Source organism: Culicoides brevitarsis, chromosome 3, assembly GCF_036172545.1.
Source record: "Culicoides brevitarsis isolate CSIRO-B50_1 chromosome 3, AGI_CSIRO_Cbre_v1, whole genome shotgun sequence".
Classification (NCBI taxonomy): domain Eukaryota; kingdom Metazoa; phylum Arthropoda; class Insecta; order Diptera; family Ceratopogonidae; genus Culicoides; species Culicoides brevitarsis.
Window position 1 is genome coordinate 21,200,185 of NC_087087.1, and position 15,762 is coordinate 21,215,946.

Below are 15,762 nucleotides of genomic sequence, written 5' to 3' on the forward strand. Positions count from 1 at the left end.
AGTCTCTTATTTAATGAAAAATTAAGGTGTTCTTACTCGTATTTATATTAACTTATCATTGACGTAATCACCATTCCATTATTCAATTTTTTTTTCAAATATATCATACGAATATGTTTATTAATGTTATTATACATTTTTACTCATTACAAGTCCTCGGTTGTTGTACTACAGTCTATTATTACATGTACTTTGATTCTTATATTCTAGTACTACTTATTACGAAAGTGTATTATAATAAACATCGAAGACATGAACCAAAGTAGCTTTTATACAGCTTACAATAAACAGACGTTTGGCGCGTAGTTCGGTACTTGTAACGTTTTTTCAATTGATCAATAAATAACAATTTTGAACAGCTACCCCAGTTTGAATTTAATTTTTTAATTTAAACATTATATTATTATGGGAAAATAAAGCATAGTAAAGAGAGAGAGAGAATAAATAACAATTTTGAAACCTACAGGTAACTTAAATTTTATATTACAAACTAAAAATATTTTGAAATTATCTTTATATACATAAATATCTGTATCACACATACTTAAGATATTAACTATTTTTTAAGAGCATAAATTCATCTTTGCATTCATCACCTACAATTTTATCTAATTTGATACTCAAATCCATGCTAATTTAACAAAAACCATCAATCAATTTTTGTTTTGCGAATCTTTTGGCCTATTTTTATGATGTTAAAAGTTTGGCATGTAAAAATCAAGACGATCAAGTGGCATATGAGAGACTTCTTCGAAAATTAAGAAAATTTCTTTCTAAATACGACACGTGAGATTCGTTAAAAAATCAGTTAGTTAGTTTTCCATAGGGACCGATTTTGGAAACGTATTTCCTATTCACACAGTACGTAAGTAAAGTTCATATTCAAATTGATAAAAAATAGTGTAAATTAGATTGTGATTATTGAATTTTTCATTAGTGTTTTATATTAAACTGTTTTTCCAAAAGAATCAAACGAAAGTTTTTGCAATACTTAATAAGGGTTTAAATCCTATTGAAAGTGAAATAAGTAACAATTATAATCTTTATTAGCTGATAAATTAAGATTGTTTTTACTACAAATATAAATAAGGTTTTTTTCATTTTAGTTTAGGACAAAATAAATATATAAATATTATATTTTATATATACAGGTAACAATAGCATAACAGTCTAAAAGCTTTGGAAAATGAGAATCATTCAGTTGTTAACCTAGCATAATTTTTAAAATACATAATTAATTATTTTCATGGTGTATATCCATTATAAGCTAAATTCTGTCCATTATAATTTCCAATTCGACCCCATCCAGAGCCATGGCCACCCGATACAACTACCTCATGTGCAGCTTCGTGATGATGGTTACTACCAGAAATTAGTTTTTTTATACCTATAATTGAAGCTAAAGCCAATGCTAATTTAGATACGATTAATGCTTTTCCAGCTAAAAGGGCTAAAGCTCCAAATGCCAAAGGCACTAAAGTACTTCCTAATAACAAAGGAATCATAATCCAATGACCATTCTTTTTATCCTTGCCACCTTTGTTTCCTCCAAAACCACCTTTGTTTCCGCCAAAACCTCCACCACTTCCTCCTGCTCTTGCTTCCATTGACCGATCCATTTCATCAATAGACGGGAATTTAACCTTAAATTGTTTATTGTTTGAATACTGCATTGATATTTTTTTTATTAATTAATATATACCTGCAGGGTGTGTCGTTGGAAAAAGGAAACAATTTTGTCAAAAATCATGTTGTTCAACGCTCTATCTTTTTCATCCAAGGCACGTGGTAATATTTGTTCTAACTCCTCTTTAGTTTTTATGCTTGGCTCATCAAATTTTGCTTGGTCGTCTGACACAAATACTACACCATCAATTAACTTGATATCTAGTGCAGATCTGCTAACACGATCCATTATGAGCAAAACCTTTTCTTTTAAACATGTGGTTAAGTGTGATGCACTACACTCTCTATAAGTGTCATAAAAATATTTAATGTCCCCAATAGATCTACCATTTATATCATTCTCGATATTTTCAGTGTCTGCTAAAGCATTGTTATAAAACAAAACACTGCAGATGACTAAAAAGTTGAATCTTAACATTTTTTATTGAATAAAATTTTACAAACGAAAAAAAAGGTATATTTTATATTCTAATATTCTATTTGCATCTAAGTCTTTTTTCTTAAACGATCAAGCTATTACTGCAACTAAAAAGTGTTATGTTTTCATATTATATACTTGATCAACTCATTGCATTTTCATTTTTTATGCATTTCCCCACTTTTTATCATATGCACTAGATAAGCATTTTTCATTTCGCTGTAATAGAAACAACATTGCGTTTCCATAATTCATTGCTGCATGATGTAAAGTAATCGTATCTTTCGTGTGTATCTAGTTATTCGTTCTATTCTATTAACGCTCATAAAGCAGACCATAAACCTACTAGTATCACTAATGATAGCCAATTACCTGTTTTGTACCTGATAGCAATTTGAAAAAAAATGTATGTATGTATAGTAAATTTCTATTTTTTTTTTCTTGCACTTGTAAACAAACACATATAAATTTAGCTTTAACTTTGGAGAAAACCGAAAGTTTATTTTTATATCATACAAACCTCTTAGTGATTATTTTGAACCCTAAAATTCTGACACTTACCTGTTATTCTTTCTAAACATCTAACACTTATTTAAATAATGAATCTGAATATCTAAAATTAGAAAATGTCTCTTCATTTTTAAAAATGTCTAAAAGATCAAAAAATATCTAAAAAATCAATTTTGTTTTAAATAGGTTGGACTATTGTAGGTTTTACGAAAACTTTAATGCATTGTTTTAGAAAGAAAAAAGCTCATTATTTGTTTTAATAGATTTATATTCTACTTAAATAAATATGTAGCTTACATGAGGTACTTGAAATGAAATAAATACAGACAGATACTATTATAAATTTAAGTAATTATAATATCAAAATATTATTTTAAAAGCATACCTAAAATGAAATAATTTTAATAAATAACAGATTATAGAAAAAAATGAAATAACGTTAAGAACAGTTATTTATCTAATATATCTATTACGTTGATTTGTACGCACTGTACACAATATCCTGTGCATTTGCAGAACGGCCCCATCCATGACTACCACCTCCAGAACCGTAGCTTCCAACATCTGAACTGTAACCCGATCCTCCAACGTCGCTGTGACTGGAACTATGTGAGCTTGTATGGTGTGGATGAGCAACAACTTCATAAGTTACATGCTTTTCTTGAGACAGCAATTTTTTCAAACCAATTATTGCTGATAATACCAGTGCAATTTTTCCTATTAACAACGCTTTGCCAGCAATTAAAGCAATAGCTCCTAAGGCTAAAGGAATGAGAGCAGCACCTTTCAATGCTACTGCCAAAAGAAGTGGTCCTAATAACTTAGCCTTTTTTTTTCCTTTGCCTCTGGCTTCTTCTGAAGTTGAACCACCACTTGAAAAACTATTTGACACTTCTTCAAGTGCTCGAGAAGTTGAACTTATTGCATTAACTACATCGACACCCTTCAGTTCTACTTTTATTGTGTGTGTTTGCAAATAGTTTTGAATGCGTCCGAGAATCATTGATTCTAATGAATTGTTTTCATTTAATCCTCGTGGAGATCCCTCTTTTTCATTAGTCTTCGCTGTTTTTACAACAGTAACACCTTCTGTAACAGCGAAAGTGTCACGTTTGTCCAAAATTTTATCTACGATAGAAAATAACTTGTATTTAACACAGTTCACCGAATCTTTTCGAACACAATCAGTGTATATACTGTCCATCAACTCATTCTCGGTATTTATTGCGTTTCTTGCGGTTTCTGGAAAATCTTCAGTAGGTAGTGCACTTACTACCGTCGCAAAAGTGACAATGCAAACAATTTTTAAAAAATTTGTCATTTTGTTATATTTTAAGGGTTTAACCTAAGGATTAAAATAGGAAAAAGAGTATACTGCTTTAAAACTTGTCTAAAACAAATAGTCAACTAAGTCCAAACTGATAATGATTTTAGAAATAAAGTATACGTCGAATTTATATGTTACTTATATTTATATTTCCCCACCTTTCTTTTTTCTTAAATTGTACGCTTAATGATCTTTTGCTCTATGTGCTGTTGTGCACTTTTAAAATAAAACAAAAAATCATAACACAAGTGAATACCATACATTATATTACTTTATAAAAACCATTTGCTAATGGTTGAACTTGACCACGATCAATGTAGTGCTTAAAGTCATTTTGAACCGGCTTATCTGAACCTGCAATAATTTTTTTTCAAAAACTTACCCAAGACAATGGGTAACTCATCGCTTCAATCATGATTTTTTCTGATATATTTCCATCATAATTAAATTTTTTGTTTAATATTTTTGACTTTTATGATATATTTTAACGATTTATGATCGATTGATTTTAAATCGAACAATCCATCTTATATAACTTAAACGCGTTCAATGAAAAATTTTTTGAAAAAAATCATTGATGTCCATCGATGAGCAATCTTGAATGCACCCAATCCTCAGGGAATACTAACGAAGTGGTTAAATAAACGGTGAGAAAAAATATAATTATAATAAAACAATTTATTTATCTTGAAATTGAACCGAATGAAACAAATATTAGTTTATGACAACACTATAAGGTGATAGTGAACTTGATGTAATATTTTTGTGTACCTATCATTAAATATACACATCTATTAATACTATCTCCTTTCTATTCTCGACATAGATACACTGTGTATGTTTGAAAATCAGAAAAAGTGAAATGTAATTTAATATTTCCATCCATAGAAAACATGTATAGTAAAATAAATACTGAAACTTAAAACTGAAAAAAAGCTTAACAGCTTGTAGTGATAATAAAATTATGTAATACAAAAGAATATAGTCATTAGGTGAATTTAAATAACATATATTCCTTACTTTTTTTAAATACTTTTTTTTATATTGAATTTAATATTTATGTAGATTTTATCTGTTAAGGACTAATCTTCGAAAGGGTGCGATTCTGCGCATTCAATTTAATACAGAAAAATGATTTACTGTGCGTCTATTAATAGTAATACAAATGTTATCTTAATTAATTGTGCTGCCCTGATTTTTAGACGATTTATGTCGTCATATCTAATGCATATCACTTCAAATCATATCATTTCGGTCACAGTCATGAATTAAATTTGAAAAAATCGTTTACTTCTTAAGATTTTTCTTATAATTATATAATTTATCTATATAATTTATTTCAATTTAAAAAAAAATATGTACCTCAAATAAACGTCTTGTCTTGCCAATTATGTCGAATTTCCATAATGAAACAATATAACGTTGTCATAAGGCGCCATTCATTTACGGCGTCGGAAGTTTGAGGGGGGGTGGGGGTCCATGAATTTCCGATGGATTTGGACGTAGGGGAAGGGGGGGTAAACAGAAAAATACGACGTCGTATAAATTCTCTGTAGTTAAGATTTTTTGTTTCAATTTCTCAGAAATATTTAAGCGCTTCAAACTTTTTTGATCTGTTTTTTAACTCACTGAGAAAACATGTACAATTTTTCACAAATTTCCATATAAATTTGAACTATTATTATTATCGTATGTAAACTAATTTTTAACAATTTTGTTTTGTAAGCGGGGGGAGGGGGGTTTACTAAAAAATACGTCGTAAATTAGGGGAGTCTTTAAATTTCGACGGTTTTCGATTATAGGGGGGGGGCTGGGGATAAAAAAAATGTCCTTTTTTATCCGACGCCGTAAATGGATGGCGCCATAATACGTTCTTTTAAATTGTTAAATTATTTACAAACGTCTAAAGAAGACTAAAAAACATACGTTTCGAATTTTTTTTTTCATTAGTTTAATTTTTCTGCGACTGTAGAAAATAAAGCAATGTGTTTTAAAAAAAAATTGATTTGATACTGCCAAACGAAAAATATTTAAAAATGTAAAAATATATATTAAACATGGAAGGTTGGAAAATATTTTGGAATTATTATTAAATATTTATTAAAAATAAAGTCTTATTTCAAAAGTTGAAAATCCAATTTAAAAAAAAAATCTTTCAATTTTTATTTATTGAAATCGTGTTTTTACGTGAACTTTCTTCCCAAACAATAAAATTTTCTCAAAATTACTTAACTTATTTTTTAACTTAAATTTTTTGACAGTTATTTTGGGTTATTTTTATGAAATTCTCAAAATGAAATATTCTGAAATCTATTTTTAATTTGCAAATCTGCGTATAATATACGAAGGGTTTTTTTTCAAAAAAATGTTTTTAAAAGTTGCAGACATTTGGGAGATCCAATCGACAATTTATTTTGGGCATTTATGTAACTCTTCGATTGCAGCAACGTCTATGTTGCAATGCAATTTAGTCCATTGTTCAAATTGCCGCACCGCAATCACATGAAGGATTAATATTAGGAAGGAAAGATTAGGATCACATTGATTTTCCCTATCGGTGCAGTAATGATTTGCAAACGACAACATGACCTGATTCTATTTAGTTTCATCCAAACATCTCTCCTTTCTTCGAATCCAGGCAATTTCTTTGATGGGTCATTAATTAGGCTAGTGTATTTTTAATTGGTGTTATTTCATTAATTCTTCCATGTAAAATCAAGTTGTATCAAATGGGAATCTTTGCAATGAGAGACTTTGATTGTAAAGTAAGAATTTTTTTAACCAAATTACTTTTTTTTTACTATGACCTTTCTTATATATTTTTTGTTTGTTTTGTTTGTTACCCTAACCATTCTATAATAGAGTTGATAAAGTAAAACCATAATTTTTTTTAAGCATAACGATGAATTGGCTGAACTAAAACGTATTACTTTTTCTTTTTAATAATTTTTTATTATTTTCCAGTTTATTTTAAATATAAATAAATAAATAAAATAAATTAAATTTGACGAAAATGTCAATTATTAGTCATCATATTTTATGATGTTTCTGTTAAGACTTAAGTAAGATGAGTATAAAAAATAAAATTTTGTTAATTATTAAAATCAACGGTAACAACATTGCTACTAAGACTAGAAGTCAGTAAATATCAAATATCATTAGAGAAACTATTTTAAGTAAACTAAAATTAATTGGAATTTAGTGTTATTTGTACAGAAGTATCACTAAAAACTATTTCATAGTACTATCAGTTCTGTAGTATGGCAAAAGATTTCAGACTAGCGATGTACGATCAACAATTGATCACAACTCTTTCTTCTTTAGAAAACAAGAGCTTTATAGCTACGTAATAAAACAAGTATGACTGAAAAAAGAACAGTAATAAATGAGAGTTTGGACTTAATAACCAGTTTGGGGAGCATATGCTTGGTAAGCGACGGCCTCGGCACCAGAGCTGCTGCTGCTGCCTCCTCCTAATCCTCCTAAAAGATCAGCGATTCCACCACCGCCACCTCCGGCTTTAGAGCTGACCTTGGCAATGATAGCTTTGACAAGTCCCAATTTGGCCAAAACCAGAGCGATGACTCCAATAACTAAAGCTTTTTTAGCGATAATAGCAATTCCAACGAGAGCCAATAACATAAGTCCTTGAGCCTTAAGTTTGACTAATCCCAAGAGAGGTGCCAATTTCTTGAGGAGCTTCTTCTTCTTTTTGCGTGCTTCGCCAACCATTGAGCGCATTGATTCTTTTACTTCTTCTGGAATTGCTTGTGAGACTGCACGACCGACAGTCATCATATCAAGATTCAAAGAACGCTCTTGGAAGAAATTCATTGCTCTCTCAGAAACGTAGTTTTCCAAAGCATCTTCACGTGATTCAATTGTATTTGCAGCTTCAATTGCAGAAGTGTCAACGGGAATAGAGCGTGCACCCCGAACTGAATCTTTTTTGAATGACAACCCATCTACGACAGAAATGTCTTGTTGATCAAAGAAGTCTCTTGCTTTACGAAATAGCTAAATAAAACATAAAATATTATTATTATTTTGTATTTTTGTTTGTGCAGTCGGTAAAAAAAATGTTCACTATTTAGTTTAATATTTTTGTATAGCAATTGTTATTTATATTTTTTTTTAATTTTAATCCTTTTTTGTACTGATTTTTTGTACGTTAAGCCACTTTTCACTTTTATCTTGAATTTATTTGATCATTTATATGTAAATATTTTTTATATTCGTACCGTCATTTGAACACAAGAGATCGAGTCTTGCTCAAGACATTCCTTAAATGATGATTCTGCAGCAACTGCAAGTAAGCACAAGGCGCTTAAAATAACTACTTTGCTAAGCATTTTTTTTATTTGTTTAAATTTCCAAAAATATTTGAATAAAACTAAATATTTTTTATATTATTGGATTGATGTGCTCATTGGAATAGAACTAACGATAAATTGACAATTTTCGTTTATATACATGATCTTTTTAACGTCTTTTCTCAAAAAAACTAGCGTTTAACAACGCCTTTATCCCCACCGTTTTTTTTTTTTTTGAATTGATAAACATTTTTGTGTATTCAAAATTATTATTATTATAGTTTCACATATATGTATATATTATAATACCTTAAGTACAAATACAAAGAAGATAAAAGACAGAATGTATCATAATGAGATGACGATGCTGTATAATAAAACAATAATTTAAATTTTTGGATGCGTTCCAAAATTTCACCAAATTACCAATACATTTCTTCTTCATGAGTGATGCTTGCTAAATAACATACATATTATAAAATTATCATATTTCTGTCAAACGTATAAATATACACGTATTTAAATTGACATGTAAAGCGAGAAAACAAAAATATAGGTGAAATTTTTATTTGAAGCTTTTTTAAATAACTAATGTGTCTTATGATTAATTCATTGTCACAAAATTTTTAAAATTCCTATCGCTGACAGATCAATCAACAAATTTAAAAAAATATATTTGAAGACAAAAAACAATGGAAAATACAATGGTAAAGTGATTTCTCTACAAATCTTACTTTATTTTCATCATATATATATAATTATATATAATAATTATATATTATTATTATATATATATATAATTTTGCATACATTTATAAAATTTTGGGGTAGCAGAATAATTTTAAATATAATATAATATTAAATATAATCTTAATATTAAATAAATTTAACTATACTAAACAATAATAAAAACAAAGATGGTAAAATAATACGTTAAATTAATTATTAAAATTAAAATCACAATTTTTATTACGACGTTTTTGAACGTAAATGGGTTTTGATATTGTCGAGATTTTGGGTTTTTTTTTCCGGAGTACCAATGAAGAAACGTAATATTAACATATATTTTATATGTATTTGAATTCGATTGAGATTTTTTTAAATCCACATTTTTTTATTGAAAATTGAAATTACATGAGAGATTATCATAAAAATATCAGAAAAAATATTTCTACTTGTTAAAAAAAATAAACTTAGAAATTTCAATCGGTAGAATTATAAATAATATTTATGAGTTTGTACATTAAAAATCTTGTCACAGTAGATTAATTCTATAGGAAAACAATTGTAGTTTATGATGATCTAGCATAGCTTCAAACTTTTTCATAGCATAGGCATTTAAATTTTTTTCTCATAAAATTTCGAATGAGCAATACAAAACAATTTGAAGCATTTTCAAATGTAAAAACATATATTTAACCGGATATAAAATCATACATGTAATTTTATTTATTGATGTAGTATGAGTTATTTCGTATGCTTACATGACTACTCATAGCAAACTATTAAAATATTTATCATTTGCTCGCTTTTATATTGTATGAAGATATTATTCGTGTTAATCACGAATACTTTCAAACTCACAATGACGTATTAAAATAAAAAAGAAATGTGTATAAAACAAGTTTTTAATGTCAAGGTTATGGTCATTTTACTAGTGAAACTAAAATAAATAAAAAAAAAGTAATGTTGTGTATGTACACATAATTTTAAGCATGAACAAAAGAAAGTTAATAATGTAACAATATAATTACGAAATTGAAAGTCTGTGTGAAAAAGAACTAAAATTTATTTAAATCTTTAGTAAAAAAAATCTTTACACAGTAGTTAATTCATTAATAAAATTCTCTTTTGGCTAAAAAAAAATATTCTACTTCTGACCAACAAAAAAGTGTAAATTAGTTTTAAATCTTAAATGATTATATATGCCCAGAAAGTATGATTTTTACTGCGTGTTATTATTGGCATCCATGAGAGAAATGCTACATGCGTAACTACATATATACAATTATACAAAAATATTCTCAACCACATAGATGACCTACTACTCTATATATGGAACCAACTTTTAAATACATTCTTGTAAATATTCTTGAATAATAAAAACTGGTTTCTAACATTAATAGGACAAATCAGTAAGACAAATTTAGCAACTGAAAAATAAGGAAAAACAAAAAAAAAATTATAATAGAAAAAAAGTCATAGAATTGTAATAAAGTAATAGAAGACTTTTTTTTAATTTGATTCATCATATTATATTATATTTATTAATAAGCAATAAATAATTACGAAAAAGCAATAAATGTTTAAAAAAAGTATAAATCATTTGCGAGGCTTATCGAATTATTTCATTTATTCAATTTAGTTTATAAATCTAATAAACATTTCTTTTTTTCCTACGATGGTCAGCTGTAAGGTACTGAACGTGACTTTCATGATGACCTTGTTCGCCTAGTTTTTTTAATCCAACTACTGAAGAAAGTAATAATGCTGCTAAAGATGCTCCTAAAGCTTTTAATGCCAGCATAGCAACTCCACCAAAACCTAATGCAGCCATTGTTTTTGCTAGCATTCCACCCATTAATAAAACATAACCAAGACCTCCTTTGTGACCTTTTCTTGCCTCTGATACAGTAAAAAAATAAAAAAATTATATACATAATAACTAAACTCGCCTTAAGATATTTTACCTGATGTAGAAAATTGATTAAGATCACTAGCACTTCGTGACATATTTTTTATTTCACTTTCATTTATGAAACTAGAGAGTTCAACTTCTAGCTCATGTGTTTTAAGAAAATCAAATGTCCTTTGAAATAAGTCTAGGTTGCTTGATTTTTCTAGATTGACTTTTACTGGAACACTCGATTTAACAAGTTTAACTCCTGGAAAAATGGTATTTGAATTAAGGGCACTACTTATATTAATGAATAAAATAGAAAATGTCAAAATGCCACAAAATAATTGTTTTGGGTTTTCCATGATTTTCAAACGAGTTTATAAGAAAGACTAAACTTATATTGATTTGTTATTTGCATTTATAGTATTTTCTTAGTATAAAAACCACGAAAATAAAAGAATAAGTGTTTATCAGTGTCAAAAGAAAAAAAAACTTAAATCCAATTGTGCATGAAGCGATCAATATTTTATTTAAGTTTTTTTAAACCACTACTTTCACGTTTTAAAATTTTTAGTTCAAACATTAGGTATTGTTGGCTAGAATTTTATTTTTTTACTTTTTTTTTTACCAAATTATTTGGTAGGTTCCAAAACTATGCGTCTCCGAGCATGGAGAAAAGTGATGCTTATGACCCAAAGAATGTTTAGCGCGAAAAAATTTAATTGATGACTTAGACTTTTTAGCTGTTTTATCTTGAAGTACAAGAATGATTCATCATGTTGCTTCTTTAACCAAAAAAAAAAGTTTAAGAGCTAAATCATACTACATATTATTCATTTTCAGAATGGATATTAACAATTTAAAATAAGAGAACAAAAATCTTGAAGCTTTTCCTTCTCAAAACACGGAATAAATTTGCTTACAACTAATATTTTTCGTCTAAAATCATAAAAAAAAATATTTTTTTTTTAAATTTATACAAAAAAATATTTAAAAGCCTAAAAAGCCTAACATTCAAAGCCTATCTGTAACTCTCACCAAAAAGCTTGTTTCATTACCTTTCCAACAAACTATAATTTGTTCATGTGCATTGCGTAAAATGGAAAATATTTAGAAAAAACTGACGGGTTGATGCCGTATCTCGAAGCTGAAGGGTACCAAAATTTGCCCAATTTCATACAAACTTCAGTCCTCAATATCTCAGCTCAGCTAACACATACGAAGATGAAAGTGTAACTTTTGTCCAGTAGTTTCAGTAGTTTATCTTTAAGAAAAATTTAGTTTCAAAACTGTACAAGCTAATTCAGTTTAGCCTGTAATAGCTAATTTTTTAATATTTTTTTAGTTTTAAAAAATGTTATATTTTAGAATCTCTTTCAAATATGAATTAGTATTTGCTTTTTAGAGTTTCTACGACAGTTGAGCAAATTTAAAAATTTTCCATTTATGTAAATATATTTCGGTGATAGTTATATTATATTGTATTAAATAAATATAAATTTTAGTAAATCAATGTTTTATAATATAGATATTTGAATCAATTAAGTATAAATGAGCAATTTCATAAAAAAAAAAATACAATAGTCCCGGTTTAACTCTTTTTAAATACAGAAATAGTTTATCGTTAGGTTTATCAAAAAAAGAAGAAACTTTGGTGATTTGCTTCTTGTTTTTCAAAATTTTATGATATGTAGGTAAAAAAAATTAAATCTTTCAAAAAATTTATAAAAATGAAGCGAAAAAAATGTCCTTAAAGTAAAAGTTTCTTATTTTTGGATGGACCTCACGATAAGACAATCAGATTTGGATTTTTATAGTCTCTGTAGTCAGTTCAGAGACGATTTTAAAAAATTAGTCTCTTTATTTCTTTGTATCTATGAAAAAGTAGATGTATAATTTAGATAGTAGATGTAAGTAGATGTAATATAATATGTATTTAACATGATAGAATAAAATTTTCAAATACAAAATTTTGCATGTTTATTTTAAATTTTTATATTTTAGTAGTTTAGCTCTTTTGAATCAAGCTTTTTTTTTCTTAAGAACAATTAGTTTTATATTTTTTTTTTTAATGATAAGGAACAAAAGAGATAAAAATGTGCATGATGATTCACTAGTTCACTTATTTATTAATCACGAAAAATAGAAACCTTGTTCATAAAGTGTAAAATATATAAAATCTCATTGTAGTTTTGAAATTAATATTATATTCGCATTGAATCTTATCAATATAAGATGCGCTACCTGAAACAATAATATTTGAGTTATATTTACAATTTTAAAATATTAATAAGAATGAATCATCAAAGTATTATCACGTTTCTTTTTATATTACAATCATATAATTGTGTCTCATCGACTAATAATGCAAGTGTTAATTGGTCTTGTTTAACAAATTTATCATGCATAAATAGTATAGCAGATCACGTTAAATCTGGAGGAACTGTATATATGGGATTTTTAAAAATCGAAAATAGATCAACGGAACAATCAAAAGAAGGAGCTTCACTTTTTAAAAATAGGTCGATAAAATTATCTTTTGGCCCAATCGTCTTAGACATTAGTACGTCAAGGGAAAAATCTGAGTATTTAGAAGTCACTTTTTTTAAAAATGACGAAGGTTTGGTAAAACAATTGCTCACAACTGAACTTTAAACATAATATAAAATTAATTACAGAAGGTAGATCTGGTAGAAAACGTATGCAAATGTTTGTGCCTGCTTTCATGGTGGCTAGCCAAATAGGATGGTATATGTTAGCGCTTAAGTTAGTTACGACTTTAGCAATAAAGGCGTTATTAGTAGCAAAATTAGCCTTTTTTGTGGCAGCTATAATCACAATTAAAAAGTTTATTTTAGAACCAATGCACGTCAGGTAAGTAAAAATAATCAGTGAATCAATACAAATGTTCCATATTGGTGTATATGGGTATGTATACTAATGAATCATTTTTAGTCCAGCGGCTCCCTTCTACGACAACATTGAACCATTCATGGTACCGTATGATTTTCCAACATTTACACAGCATGACTTACATCCATTATCAATTGCCCATTTAGGACATGAAACATCCATTCCAAGCGCTTCAGCAATACATCCATCAAATCCTATCGCTGCTGAAAGCTCTCTTAGTACAGTGACAGAACATAGAACAGGAATATCGAATGCTTCTACAATATTGACTAACAGCAAAGACCTAAAGAGATCGGATTTTTCAACAGGTTAGAGCATTCTTAGGCACATACATATGAATTACAAACAATCTTGATCAATTTTTTTTCAGGTAGACGGCCATTATATTACAACTACTACATAAAAGCCCCGTTTAAAATATAAATTTATAAGACCAAAAATAATAAAGACATATTTTCAATTTTTCACTAAATACTTTATTTGATTATCAAATGAAAATTACAGTACACAAAATTAACCTTTGTCCAAATAAATAAACTAACAATTTCTAAGTTTTACACATTTCAAATGTTAACTATAACGTTAAAATAAAAAACAAACCATTTTAAAGAATAGGTAACAAACATTTAAATACCATATATCCAAATTTAAGATACTAAAACTTTCGAGAAAATAGTTGAGAATTTACATTATATATTTGGTGCACTAGTATTAGTATCACAGTGCTTTTTCTTTTTCTGGTAGTGAAATTTAAGAGAAAAGTGTTGGATTGAAAAATACATTTTCAAGCTAGAGAAAGATAAATAGGCTATAACTCTATGGTTTTTGTCCTTCAAAAGCGATCTTATCCCCGTCAGGATTTATGTTATTTAAAGCATTCTCAATAAAAACATCAAGGGCACGTCCCCATCCACTAACTGGATGTTCGTGATGGTGATCATGAACTGGATGTGCCACTACTTCATAAGTAATGTGCTTTTTGTTTAACAATTTTTTAATAGCTAGAATACTGGCTAGTAAAAATGCAAGTTTGGACACTACCAAAGCTTTTCCTACTAAAAGAACTAATCCTTTAAAAATCAACGCACCTACAAGAGCAGCTTTTGCCACAAGTGCTCCAACAATATGTCCTGAATTTTTCATTTTTCCACGACCTTCCTCATATATTTTTTCTGTATTCAGAGACAATTCAAAGTTAAGCTTTCCTTTTTCGTTTGAGCTCATTATGAAATCCATAACTTCGGCTGGTTTCCATTTCAAAGATCTGCTTTTGAAAAAAGTCCATAATTTGTCTGCCAGTATAACGCCCAATGTTGCTTCATCTGATCCTTGAGCACGAGCATAAACATATGGATCTTCTTTTTCATAAGTGGTTCTGAAATAATATGTTTTTAGTTATATTTGCTACTTTATTACTTTTCTATAAAAATTTACCTTGTTTGTATTAACTCAACGTTACCATCCAAAGCAATGGAAGATTTTTTCAACATACGATTCATATACGTTACCAATTTTAACATAATACATGAACTATTATCTCGTTGTGAGCACTTCAAATTCAATTTCTTTAAAAAAGAATCTTCCATTTGTTTTTCACTCACAGTCTGAAACTGAATTATAATTAAATTATATTTCAACGTTGAATTCAGTATTATATATTTTTTCTTACCACATTTGCTTCAGATCCACTAACATCAGGATTTGCCGCAACAAAATGTATTACTAAAAGAACACTAAGGTAAATTAGGCGCGACATATTGTTTTGATTTTATTTTATTCCTTTGAAATAGAAAATTTACTTTATCTAGTATTACTTTGATCAGTTTTATAAAAAATGGTTAAAACATTGTGAGACTAAATCGTAAAATGAGAAAAGGCGATCGATTTTATGTTTATTTATACAATTTTCCAACTTCAACTTTGAAAATCATGTTTTGTTACAGTAATTGTAATTTTTCTTTTTATTAATACTGGT

General features: G+C 27.9%; 4 protein-coding genes across 4 annotated transcripts; 1 reads left to right on the forward strand and 3 right to left on the reverse strand.

Moving 5' to 3' along the window:
• Nucleotides 1-1,244: 1,244 nt before the first annotated feature.
• On the reverse strand, nt 1,245-2,104 carry LOC134835321 (uncharacterized). Its single transcript, XM_063850193.1, has 2 exons — nt 1,703-2,104; nt 1,245-1,643 (listed from the first exon to the last, which is right to left on the reverse strand). Exons 1-2 carry the CDS (start codon nt 2,102-2,104, stop codon nt 1,245-1,247), a joined length of 801 nt encoding a protein of 266 aa, XP_063706263.1.
• A 979-nt stretch (nt 2,105-3,083) lies between these two features.
• Nucleotides 3,084-10,987, reverse strand: LOC134835322 (uncharacterized). Its single transcript, XM_063850195.1, has 6 exons — nt 10,945-10,987; nt 10,675-10,879; nt 8,183-8,285; nt 7,349-7,958; nt 4,213-4,295; nt 3,084-3,959 (listed from the first exon to the last, which is right to left on the reverse strand). Exons 1-6 carry the CDS (start codon nt 10,985-10,987, stop codon nt 3,084-3,086), a joined length of 1,920 nt encoding a protein of 639 aa, XP_063706265.1.
• A 2,594-nt stretch (nt 10,988-13,581) lies between these two features.
• On the forward strand, nt 13,582-14,210 carry LOC134835323 (uncharacterized). Its single transcript, XM_063850196.1, has 3 exons — nt 13,582-13,748; nt 13,830-14,095; nt 14,158-14,210. Exons 1-3 carry the CDS (start codon nt 13,582-13,584, stop codon nt 14,208-14,210), a joined length of 486 nt encoding a protein of 161 aa, XP_063706266.1.
• Nucleotides 14,211-14,603: 393 nt separating this feature from the next.
• On the reverse strand, nt 14,604-15,543 carry LOC134835324 (uncharacterized). The gene is made up of 3 exons (XM_063850197.1): nt 15,457-15,543; nt 15,222-15,397; nt 14,604-15,162 (listed from the first exon to the last, which is right to left on the reverse strand). The coding sequence occupies exons 1-3, from the start codon at nt 15,541-15,543 to the stop codon at nt 14,604-14,606; spliced, it is 822 nt and encodes a 273-aa protein (XP_063706267.1).
• Between the last annotated feature and the right edge of the window lie 219 nt (nt 15,544-15,762).

Coding starts and splice junctions, on each gene's coding strand:
- LOC134835321 (XM_063850193.1), bottom strand. CDS start 2,104: ATGTTAAGATTCAACTTTTTAGTCATCTGCAGTGTTTTGTTTTATAAC. Junction 1,644..1,702: donor TCCAACGACACACCCTGCAG/GTATATATTAAT, acceptor AAACAATTTAAG/GTTAAATTCCCGTCTATTGA.
- LOC134835322 (XM_063850195.1), bottom strand. CDS start 10,987: ATGTCACGAAGTGCTAGTGATCTTAATCAATTTTCTACATCAG. Junction 8,286..10,674: donor CATCATGAAAGTCACGTTCA/GTACCTTACAGC, acceptor AAAAATGCTTAG/CAAAGTAGTTATTTTAAGCG. Junction 7,959..8,182: donor TCTCTTGTGTTCAAATGACG/GTACGAATATAA, acceptor TGTTTTATTTAG/CTATTTCGTAAAGCAAGAGA.
- LOC134835323 (XM_063850196.1), top strand. CDS start 13,582: ATGTTTGTGCCTGCTTTCATGGTGGCTAGCCAAATAGGATGGTATATG. Junction 13,749..13,829: donor TTAGAACCAATGCACGTCAG/GTAAGTAAAAAT, acceptor AATCATTTTTAG/TCCAGCGGCTCCCTTCTACG. Junction 14,096..14,157: donor GAGATCGGATTTTTCAACAG/GTTAGAGCATTC, acceptor ATTTTTTTTCAG/GTAGACGGCCATTATATTAC.
- LOC134835324 (XM_063850197.1), bottom strand. CDS start 15,543: ATGTCGCGCCTAATTTACCTTAGTGTTCTTTTAGTAATACATTTTGTT. Junction 15,398..15,456: donor GTGGATCTGAAGCAAATGTG/GTAAGAAAAAAT, acceptor ATTATAATTCAG/TTTCAGACTGTGAGTGAAAA. Junction 15,163..15,221: donor GTTGAGTTAATACAAACAAG/GTAAATTTTTAT, acceptor ATATTATTTCAG/AACCACTTATGAAAAAGAAG.